The sequence below is a fragment of the Tetrao urogallus genome (assembly GCF_951394365.1).
Source record: "Tetrao urogallus genome assembly, chromosome: 1".
Lineage (NCBI taxonomy): Eukaryota > Metazoa > Chordata > Aves > Galliformes > Phasianidae > Tetrao > Tetrao urogallus.
Genome location: NC_136813.1, coordinates 21,944,696 through 21,956,732, shown reverse-complemented (window position 1 = coordinate 21,956,732; position 12,037 = coordinate 21,944,696). Strand labels below are relative to the sequence as shown.

Genomic DNA, 12,037 nt, shown 5'->3' with positions numbered 1-12,037 from the left:
CTGCTACTCTATGGTTCTACGATACAATGTGTATTTGACCCTTTCCAGTTCCTCTCTAACTTTGTAGTTCACACTTGCATACTGATTTCATCCCTAAAATTATCCCCCCTCAAGAAGTACTCCCTCAAAATGAACAGTCTATCAGCAAAAAATTGGATCACCAAGTTTAGTATTACAGCAAGCTTCCAAACCCAGATACTACTCAGTAGCATTCACTGTTCAACTTCTTTCCCATGTTCATCGGATTGTGAGCCACAAAACAAAACCCAGAAGCTTTTCAACGCAAGAAAAACCACCCAGGTTCTCCAAATGTCACAAGGGGCCATAGGAATAAAACTGGAGAGAACAAAGATATCATCAACACCTAAAGTCTTGCAACAGAAGGGAAATTATTTAGAGAAAATTCCCAATTGAACCTGTGAACCTTCCGTGTTGCTGAGAGAGGGGAAGAATGAGGTGACACGAGAACCATCACTGTTCCTTGACAATATAACTTGGGGGAAATTCTTCCCTGGCTGCCAGGCCAGAATACCCAAAATCAGATCCCACAAGACAGTACCTTTACAGTGCTGCTCCTATTACCATTTCACCAACAACCAATTTTGAGATGGTGTCCATATCATTACTCTAATCTGTGCTATGGAAAAATACCATTTCTGAGCTGCTCTGTGCTATAGTTTGCCAGTTCTAATATCCAGACTCTGAGAATGACTGTGCCAATTTCCTGCTGCTTTTATTGGAATTCTCCCCTCTTTTAAGCAGCCATTTTCAATATTGCTTTCCTATTTGCCAGAAACAAGGTGAGGGAGTGGGAAAAATAACTGAGTAATTACTGTTTCACACAAAAGTGGCACAAGCAGCTCATCTATGAATATAAGACATGAGGAAACAGCTACGGTGCAAGAATTTTGCCCTGACAGTTCTGAGACTGTTTTACTTATTTCATCAAAGAATAAAAGCCATCAGATTGCAGCTTCAAGAAGTCAGTCATACTGCAGTAGCATATATAGCAATTTCACAAGGGTAAACTGACCCAATTTGAAGCCGTGGGCACTCATCCAGTGAGGGAATACAGAAATCAGTGGATGAAACGACTGATTGACTCACTGTATTAAAAGAAAAACTTTTGATAACACATCAAAATTGGAAAACAAGAATTTCCATGGCAAAGTAAAAATAAAATGATGACCTTTTATTTCCCCTAGTTCTCAGCTTCTTTGGGAAATGACATATCTCTCTCAGATACTTTAACTGGAATGAATCAGCAAATTCCACTTGCACAAGTTTTAGATCCTTCTGACTTGCTCTAACTGAATTACATTACTTTCTGAAAACAGGAGGTATCAGCAATCTGAAGGAAGGCAAGCTGGCCTGATGGAAGGCACTAATGACAGGTAACAATAAGGAAGAAAAAGGACTTTTTGACTGTACCAAGCATATCATAAGGAAGCAAAGCTACCATTGGACCATATTCCAGCAGCATTATTCCTTGCCCTGCTTGTCCCAACCGTCCCTTCACATTCAAAACAAAAGGTATTTTCATGGCTGGAAGGGGAAATGGATTTTAAAAAACTGAGTTCTAGAGCTCTTTCAGTGCATTCCCAAAGTCCCATATTTGGCATGGCTGAGGTGATACATGAGTACAAGAATACACATATTCTTCAAGGAATACATCTGTTCAACTAGTTAATTTACTTATCTGCTTGGAAGTGACAGGATTCTCAAAAGACGTTAAAGGAAAATTCATTTCTCAATGATTTTCCTTAAGCTACTTTGAAAAGCTCTGCCTTAACACAGCAGCTCTCCTTCCTTTTTCTGGCTGCTCAGTGCTCCCCACCTCCCAGTGCTGGTGGCAAGGGGAGGACAGCAAGTGGAACACCAGAAGCCAAGACAGGATCTTGGATTGAAGTTCCATCGCTGTGAAGCATGATGTGTGACTTCATGAAACTACCAGCCAGCTTCCCCAGAAAAGCTCCTATGAGATTTACAAATAAAAATGAACCAGCAAATGCCTTACCTCTGGGGGACTCATTTCACATCAAGTTTAATTTTTAGTGCCAAATATGCACACAAAAACGCAATGATTTCTTTTAAGTCCATCCCCCTGCATTCCAACTCAGCACTCGTCAGATTTCCCCGGCTCTTCATTCATTGTCCATTTCCTAGGGGATTCCTTTTCCTATCACTGTCTGCTTTTGTTAAGACTCTTTCTGGCTGGGTTGTGCCCCCTCGTGGGATGCATAAGTGGTTATGGTGTTCTGCTCTGGTGGCCTTTCACTCAGATTACCAACCTGAGCTGTTCAAACACAGCTTGTTCCCAAGTTGACATTATTCTACAACAGGAACAGAAAGTAAGAATGAAGTAAGTGTGTTACAATTAAGCCATCATAAGCCAGCTAAAGTTTCATTTCAAACCTGAGGTCAGAATTATTGGATAGACTTTTAAGTAAGGTTGTATTACTTACACAATATAAAATGGAAGAATAGCCACCCAGTCTGACAACGCAACATATTCCTGATCTACTTTCTTAAAAGAAAATAGATGATGCATAATTCTATCATTTCCATATATATTTTGTAAAGGAAACAAAGTTAGAATAATTAATCAATAACTACAGTCGTCACATGCCTGCAGCAAAAATTATTTCTTAAAATGCTGAAAGTCAAATGAACAAATTCAGTAAACTTTGCCCTCAGCTCTGGAAAACAACTGACCTGGTAGAGCTGTTGCATATTCAAAAGGACAACGAAAAAGCTGACTGAGGAAAAGGCACTGGAAAATCTCAGTGAGCTCTTATCAGAGCGTGTGAACAACAGCCCCAAGCCTGTCCCCTCTTCCCACCCAACTATTTGCTGTCTTTCCTAGAAATATAATCAAAGCAAACAGATGCTGCTGTCTTCCCAACTGTAAAGCAAATAGCTTGTAAACTTGCATGGCAAGACATAATCCCAGCGGGACATACATATTCTAGCCTTTAGTAAGGGCACTAAACTGATTAACCTACAAGAGGGTTACTGGGTTGACTTTTGGACTCACAAAATAACAAGGCTTTTCCACAGCATAATCTTTCCTGACCAATTTTAAATGACTCAGCTGTCTTCAGAGGTGCACTAAGCTGAGTAAAACAGAACTCAAAGCTCAGCTGTTACCATGACCTAAAGAGCAAGTATCAAAATGTGCAGACTGAAGTGACAGCCCACTGGAAATGTGCATGGCTAGCCCTTTTGCTCAAAATCCTGTTGCTGCAGGGTGCCCTGCAGCAATCCCAGCCTTTCAGCATGCCAGGCTGGCTGGATCCTGAGATGTACACAAGCCCCCGTGCTTCCCATCACACAGGAGCAGCAGAGCCCATCTGCCCATCCACAGTCCAGTTCCCTCAGTTCCTATACCAGCTGTTTTAAACAGCATCTGCAAAGATTTTGGTAACTGGGGGAATTTGGAATATCTTTTCGTTCAGAATCCAAACAAAACTAAATTTTAAACTTTTGTAGTTTTCCATGACAGTGAACACTATTTTCTTCCCAGACTAAACATATATACAAAGGAAGCAACACAAATATGCTTAAATCTGGCCAAACTCAGAGACTCTTCAGTGCTTTGTTTTACTTACCCCAGTATGTGACTAGAAGGACCTCCTCTGCCAAATCTCCAGGGCAATATACCACAAATGCCCTACAGAAGGCCAAGGTTTTTGTGTTTTGTGCTCTCAGAATAGTACTGAAGCTGTTACAGCAAGCCAGAAGTTGCTACCATCAATATCTTAAACAAACTATATTCACTGTTGATATACATCGTATTACAATTTTTCTTCCACTGAGTTTCATTTGCAGAGTTTAAATTGTGTCATGTGTCACTCTGCTATGAATTTGCAAGCAAAGAAATATATGAATATACAATACAGGTTTACAAGTCACCTCCACTGCCAAGAAATGCATCAGAAGTGTCATTTCTCAAACTGTTCTACCATTAACACTGAAGAGCCATTACAGACACAAAAACCTTCAACACCTGCTCAGTGTTCTCCACGGGCTACCAATGTCTTTCATTAGATAATCTCATTTTATTGGTGTGGAATATTTATCCCTTTAACTCTACATTTTCTTCCTCTCCTTGATATTTATTATACCTACAAGTATTTAGAGAGAACACTGGTGTGAATATAGTTCTTGTACATCCTTGATATCATTTGTTTCCTACTCACCCCACTTTTCTGAAAGCTCCAGTCCCTGGCTATGGAAAATGCATATCTTTCCTCTTGTGCTTAGCCATTTACTCCTCTTTCTTGACAACCCACCTTCTGCTTACACTGGCACATTTTCTTTCAAGTGCAAATTCAGTGCTGTTTCTCTTCCATAAGCTGTACTTTTCTTTCATGTTTATATTCATGGCCATATTCCATGGGTCACCTTCTCACTCAGATATCTGTCCAATATTTATTTCAGTAATTTTCAAAACACTCTGATATATTTTCTACAACCTTATTGTCCTGGCTTTGGCTGAGATAGAGCTAATCTTCTTCATAGTGGTTGGTATGATGCCCTGTTTTAGATTTAGGATGAGAGCAATGTTGCTAACACACTGATATCTTAGTTGTAAAGCAGTGCATACACACAGTCAAAGACTTTTCAACTCTTCACACTGCTCTGCCAGCAAGGAGCTGGGGAGGCACAAGGAGCTGAGAGGGGATGAAACCAAGATCTGATGTTGCTTATGGACTGACTGGGCATCTGCAAGTGGTGACGAATACCTTAGTCACCAACTCAGCATCTCCAAATCACTGCATGCTGCACTGCTCTCAATTTTTTGTCGTTATGGCTGCTGCTTGATAATGGTGCTACCAGATATATAGATGTATTCACTGCCTGTATACATGTCTACTTGAAGAAATAGTAAAAGATGAGGGATACAAACATTTTGTTTCTCAGAGTAGACTACAAGGGAGATGCTGTTACTCAAAAAAAGAGTTAATAAATGTGAGGAATCACGCTAAGGTAATTGCCCAACTGTATTTACCAAAGCAAGAGAGATCAGAATTTGACCCTTCAGAAGATGGGCATGTGATGAGTGAAGCAGGTTTCTAATGCCAGAAAACATTTTATCCTCACAGGAGAAGTCATTTGAACCAGAAAGGACAGTTTCACCAGCTAACAGTTGCTGAATAGAGGCTTCTTTTACTTGACCCATAGGGACAGCAATAGGAGCTTCTTGCCTTCGGTCAGAACAAAAAGGTGGGGGACTAAAAAACAGCCAGCTCTCTCAAATCAAAACACACATCTAATTCTGCAAAAAAAATGAGGGTAGGCTTTATTTTCCAGGTCCCAATAATATCCCAAAGTATGTGTGGGAAGCGTGTTCATCAACTAACTACCTTCAGTACTGGAAACCTTTCATAGAAGATGAAGTGGAAAATGGAGAAGTTTGACATACAAAGGAACAGATGGTGACAGGAGTCCTGCCATACACTTCAGATCCCTCAAAACTATAAGAAATCTCTTCTAACTGAGGAAAGAAGTTAAAAAGAAAATACCAAGAATGTATTGATTTTCTGTGGCCTTATTAATGGGAAATAAAAAGAGTATCAAGGGGCGGACAGCTCTACACTCATGTACGCAATAAAACTGTGCGAGATGTGATATTTCTTTTTGCCTATCCAACTGCCCTTTTCTATATTAAGCTGTTGTTAATCAGTACTCATTATCTTTCTGGCACAGAGCAGAGCCCTGCCCAATATGTTAAGCAAAAACTTTGATCTTAAATGAAAAGCATGGTATTTAAAAAGGAAGCATACTAAATTACCTTGGATAGGAACCAGAAATATCACCTTGGTATCTCCAGCAACTGCTGTTGTAACAATGCTCAGGCACATGGCACTTAAAATGAGATGTGAAGACACAGATTTGGGGTTGTCTGTAGAATTAAATACAAAGATTCACAGCTTTTCTAGGTCCTGTGTGTTGAGTTTTAAGAACATTTTCTTTAGTTTCTAAAAAAGCTTTTTATGTTACAGAATGTATACACCTGAGGGAGTCCACTTTTACTTTTCCTTCTCCAAGTAGTCCTGATATTTCTATAATTAAGCATCAAGGCACTCTTCAAAGATAACAAACCACTTTTTATTACAGTAGAATATTTTAAAACAACATTCCTTTAGCAAATGCATATGTTTTCAGGTAGAAATGACAAGAGGAAAGTTATGTACTCTATCTTTGGAGGTAATTCTAATAACACAAGCATCAGTGAAAGACCAAACTCCTGTTTACCACATTTGAAAACGAAACTCAATTTATTTTTTTCCTTTTGATGACTAAAGCTTCAGGAAGGTACGTCAACTTTCAGCTGTTGATATAATTTGCAAACACAGCATAAACATTCCTAGCCACTTGCACAGAAAACTGCATTTGAATTTGCTGCATGGTTTGACTGTAGTTGTTTGTCATCTCTGGCATTTGAAAACTACTTAATTCAAATGCTTGGTGATTAGCATAATCATTACTGCAGTAAATTATTTACAACTATATATACACTACCCAGTTGGAAAAAAGACTGAAATTCAGAACTGGAAATAGAACCAATCTGGTTTTTCTTCTTTGAATTAAGTCTTAATGACAGTAAGGACAGGAAAAAAAATACTATTGCTTCGAATCATTTTTTCTTTTTTCTAAGAAAAAAACACAACTGGATGTTCTTTCACAACTACAGTGAGCTGCGTTGCTTTCAGGAAAATCCAAAGTAATTCCACTTGCACTGAGTGAAAGTTTGATGGCTGTTTGAATGCTGAAAGAAACAACATGCAGCAAGAAAAGACCATTCTCCTGTGCTGCAATTATTGACACCTTACTAGGTTTAGAACTGAAGGTCAGCTAAAGTGTACTTACCTTTTGTTTTGGAAGGGAAGGAAAATCAGTACTCTGTTGCTATGTGACTGGTTTCCAAGCAGCAGTTCCACTCACTTCTTTGGGGAAACAAAGTGTTCTTCTGTTTCTGCAAATGCTGTTTGTATTGAGTAAATCCAAGTGCGTCCAACTCAGAAAATATGGTGTGAACTAGTAATGAAAAAAATGCATTTGCAAAAAACAGAACGCAATACAATGACCTCTATCAACAAGAGGTGCATCAGATACACGACAGATTGCTGGCATGACATTTTCGGGCTGTTGACTCAAAGAGAATGCCAACCTTTATAACCTGTACTTGATCCACCCAATTTATTCTGTGAATAAATGTGCATTGCTTCCTCTGTTTTTTAGCAGGTTTGAAGTGCATGTCAAAAGCTACGCAAGTGTCAATGGAAATACTATCAAAGAGAGACATTTTCAACAAATAATGATTGACATCCCTGAACAAACAACTATGGACGCATCCTTAAACTGTTTTTTTTAGATAGATGTTTTTAAATGATTATTATTTAGTCTTCATGAAAAGTGCCTCCTATTCTGTCCATTCAGAGTCTGATATGTTGCTGTAGTGGAAAAATGAAAGACAATTAACAAGTGCAGGACAACAGGACAAAATCCATTCAAGCCAAACTTAAACAACATTAATCAGATTGAACTTCATCGCACTGTTTTCAGCAACCCTGAACTGAACAACCTGAATTGAATCACAGCCTTATTTGATTATTTATTCAGATAATAAATAACTCATTCAAAAAGAGAGAGCCCAAAATCCACATCCATATACGTTGAATTTTCAAGAATGTAATTATTTAGTCTTTTAATTAGTGTCCTGTAAAATAAATTAGTAGACTTCAGCTTTCACTGGCTATTAAGCTTTCTACTCCTGAGGGTCTTCAGTTTGAATAAATGCAGAAAGAAGACATTTAAAGCTGTTTAAATATTATAAATAAGGAAAAAAATGCCATGTTAAGAGTCCGTCTGCTCATTTGCTGAGAACCAAAAGTTTATGAGGATATGTTTTACCTTTTAAAAGACAAACATTCTGCAGGCTTAATTTCACTGGAAGAAAAGAGACAAGAACACCACAGAGAAGGAAAACGAATTAGGAAGAAGAAAGGGACTGGATGATTCAGGTAATGTAAGACAAAAGCTGCAGAAGTTTGGATTCCTGAAAGGGTATTTTTGTGTGGGATGACACAACCTCATCTTTACTGATGAGGCTGTAAGAACTGGATCTCTCAGTAGCACGGTGCACATCCTACAAGCTATGTGATGAAGAAATAAGCCAGTAACTACTGCTCTCATACAAACCAAGGCTGCATCAGCTCCTGAGAATAACTGACCAAAGTCACCTACAAAACTATACACTGTCCTGCATTCATTAAAAACCATATTCAAATTGTAAAGTCAGTCATGCAACAATTATGTAAGAGGAAAATTTAATTTGCACATGGAAATGTAATTCAAGGCTTTAACCATGTGTGATGTCATTTTGTCAATTATTACAAGACAGATAGCAGGCTGCGTAGTCAAAGAAGCAACGTTCTCAGCTTCCTATCTCATTGCTTGCATGGTTGAAAGGTCTATTATGAATAAGCTTGGGTAACGTAGAAAGCAGAAAGAGGACTGCAGTGCCAGAACTGGTAACTTTTCTGTCCTTAAGAATCTCTCTCTGCCTCTGCTGAAGCCTCCAACCTGGAGGAGTCACGGATGGGAGCTCCTCTCCATGAGCATCACATCCCCTTCTTTCTCTAGGAATGATCTGAGATTTTGGGTTCATATATGTAGAAGAGCTGAAAACATAACTTACCAATAATAAAAAAAAACAATCACATAGCAGAAAAAGGACACTAACAATCAGTGGACACTTTTGACCTTAATTGTATCTGTTTCAGTTCCTCATTTGTGAAACATGGAAAATACAGTGATACCTTACTGCCTTATGCTGTTGCATAAAAAGAAATGTTCACCAATAGTGAACAAGCTGAATGCTGGAGACTAGGAGAAAACCAATGCTGAGATTCTATTACTAAACCAAGTACTGGTAAGCTTTCCTGGTTCAATTGTACTTTCTACAGTGCTTCCACAAGCTTGTGCCTCTGTTTCTCCTTTGGTAAATAGCAAAGGCACTTTCCTTCTTCATAGCACTTTTATGAAAACAACCATATGCTTCAGGTTATGAAAGACTCCGATACTGCAGTGATGTGGGATATCAATACTTAGAACAGACAGCACTATGGAAAAGCCAAGGACAGACATGGCATTTATTTGTCTGCTCTCCAAGGCCTGTATTAATTTGAGTCTGAAGCTACAAACTGAACAATGGGTAGAGGGAAGAACTACACAGAATATGAACAGCCTCATTACCTGCTCATTTTGCACAGCACTTCAGAAAATAACAATAAAGTGACAGACAACATTAAAACTCTATCTCAGCAAGCCTACCACCCTTAAGTAATGATTCCAAGGTAATCTTCCTTTTGACAACCTGAGCGCTCACATTTGCAGCTAATGATTTCTGTCGCATGTCATCTGTAAGGAGAGAGACACAGAGCTTCAGCCCCTGAGGTTCTGCACCGCAGGCACCAAGCGACAGCCCCTGCCCTTGTGTGGAGCCCCACTGCCTTCAGAGTAACTATGCAAAGCGTACCAAACAGCGCACCGACAGCTATGCAGTGACTCTCTGAACAGCATAAAAATGTGAGGTGATGCAGCCTTGCTGCAAAACTTGTGGCAAGTACTGACGTTTAGGAATAGTTCTATTCATTTACTCAGTTCAGTGAACAGAACTATCACAGCACAAACTTGTCTAGGTGCACCCTAAAGGCTGTTGAGAGTGCAAAGGTTTCTGGACTAGGAATTTCAGTGCCACCTGATATCTTGCCCACATTCTCCCCACCTATACTTTGTTTTAAAATATGTATACCTCTAAACAATGCAAAGGCAATGCAGGAGAGCAGCAAAAGGTTGAATAAGAAGTGTTAGATGTTTTCTTGAAGTTCTCATCTCATGCATGATACTCTACAACACAACTGCTGCGGGTAAGCCATGGTAAGCAGAAGAATGTTAGCAGAGAATGTAAACGTGCACTGAAGTATGACAGACCGTGCTTTGGGGGCCACATCACTCCTGCTAGACAGACAGGAGTCTAGCAGTCCTTTACCCTGCTGGTGAAAAGATTTGCACACAATTTTGCTTAATTCTCCCCAAGAATCCACAAATGCTTCCAGTACAAATTACAGTTATACTATATGCTCTGTATAAAAATTATTTATAGCAAAGTATTTATGCCACTGACTAAACCAGCTGATGAGTAGAAATTCTTTTTTTTTCCCCAAAATTCTTTACATTGTCAAAAAAGCCTGTATTTTGTCAAGAGCATCCTTCAGTATGACATTTCAGCTACCTCTACTGTCTCCACTAACTCAGTAAGACTTTTTAAAATTAAATGTTTAAATTCTTTCCGTAGATGTGTTGAGTATCTCCACAGTAACTGCAAGCCAGTGCTGAACTGGCACAGCCGAATGTATCTCACCCATCCCCAATAGCATTTGCAAATGTTGGATGGCAGAAGTAAATATTTCTGTGGCATACCGAAAACATTTCAACTCCATGTCATAGAATGGCTTGGGATGGAAAGGACCTCAAAGATCATCTAGTACCACCCCCCTGCCATGGGCAAGGCTGCCAACCCCTTGATCAAGCACTAGATCAGGTTGCCCAGGACCCCATTCAACCCAGCCTTGAACACCTTCAGGGATGGGGCATCCGCAACCTATCTGCCAATTTATTTTGTCACTACCTTAAGATAATTGCACATACAAAGCTCATATCTCCAGTTTATGAAGCGTATATTTTTTACCTGCCTACCATCAAGGAGCAGGGGGCTCGTTCAGCCCCAGCCGTCATTCCACACTGATTTAGTTTCCAATCCAGCTGCTGCCCAGCAAATTGATCCATACAACGGGGAAGGCTGTGGGCACCCTTCCTGCTGACATAATCCATGGGCTGAGGAGCCACCACAGCTCCTCTGATGGGAGGAGAAAGCCCCTTCCCACCACCCACTTTAGGGCCACCCATCATTTACCTGCAGCAAGTGGTGTGCCGCGCGGTAGCCCAGGCGCGGGCCGCCCTGCACGCCAGGTGGCAGCCGCCCAGTGCCATATCCGTGCCAGGCCACCACATAAGGGTTGTCCATGGTCAACCAGTAGCGGACCTGTCCGCCAAAATGCTGGAAGCAGAGCTCGGCGTAGTCACGGAAAAGGTCAGGCAGGACAGGGCTGACCCAGCCGCCGAAGGCATCCTGCAAGCCCTGTGGCAGGTCCCAGTGGTAGAGAGTGACGACAGGCTCTATGCCCAGCTCCCGCAGGCGGCTCAGGACTCGGCCATAGTGGGCCAGCCCAACGGGATTGATGGGTGCTGTGCCGTTGGGCATCAGTCGAGTCCAGGCCAGCGAGAAGCGATAGTGGGAGACCCCCAGGTGCCTCAGCCCCTCGATGTCACGGAAGATGTTGTTGTAGCTGTCGCTGGCCACATCTCCTCCCGTTGGACCCGGCAGGATGGACCCTGCTGGAGTAGTGGGTCGGTGGGTGAAGGTGTCCCAGATGGAAGCCCCTTTGCCACCCTGTCGCCAGCCACCCTCGGTCTGATAGGCAGCGCTGCCCGCGCCCCAGAGGAAGCCGTCGGGGAACGTGTCGTGGAGGAAGAGCTGGTCCTGCGGGTAGGGCAGGCGGGCGAAGCGGGCCCAGGTGCCCGCGCCCTGCCCCGGTGCCCCAAGTAGAGGCCGCCCGAGCACCAACAGCACCAACAGCACCCGCGGCAGCGGAGCCATGCTCCCGGCGGGGCTCCGCGACGGCAGTTTCCTCCTCCCGCCCCCCCCGCCGCCCCCTTTTATCCTCACTCCTCTACTTCCTCCCCGCCCCGGGGGCCTCGGTGGGCACGGCCATTAATAATTACCTCGGAGCTGCCGCCCGCATCCTTCCCGGCCGGCGAGGAAAGCGGAGCGGCTCCCGCTGGGAGTAGGGCTGCATCGGGGGCGGGACCCGGGCTGAGACGGGGCGGGCGGCTGCGGGGCGCTGGAACCGAGCCGGCTGCCCTCTGCCCTTCGGAGTCGCCTCTTTCACTCCGGCCCCTCGGAGCG

General features: G+C 42.2%; 1 protein-coding gene across 1 annotated transcript in view; it reads right to left on the bottom strand.

Moving 5' to 3' along the window:
• The window catches only part of KL (klotho), a gene marked incomplete at both ends in the record, with an annotated part of 45,132 nt that extends 33,341 nt beyond the window's left edge, over positions 1–11,791 (bottom strand). The window contains one exon of the mRNA XM_079549352.1: positions 10,985–11,791. Within this exon, the coding sequence (XP_079405478.1) occupies positions 10,985–11,791 (807 nt within the window). The remainder of the gene's footprint in view (positions 1–10,984) is intronic.
• Between the last annotated feature and the right edge of the window lie 246 nt (positions 11,792–12,037).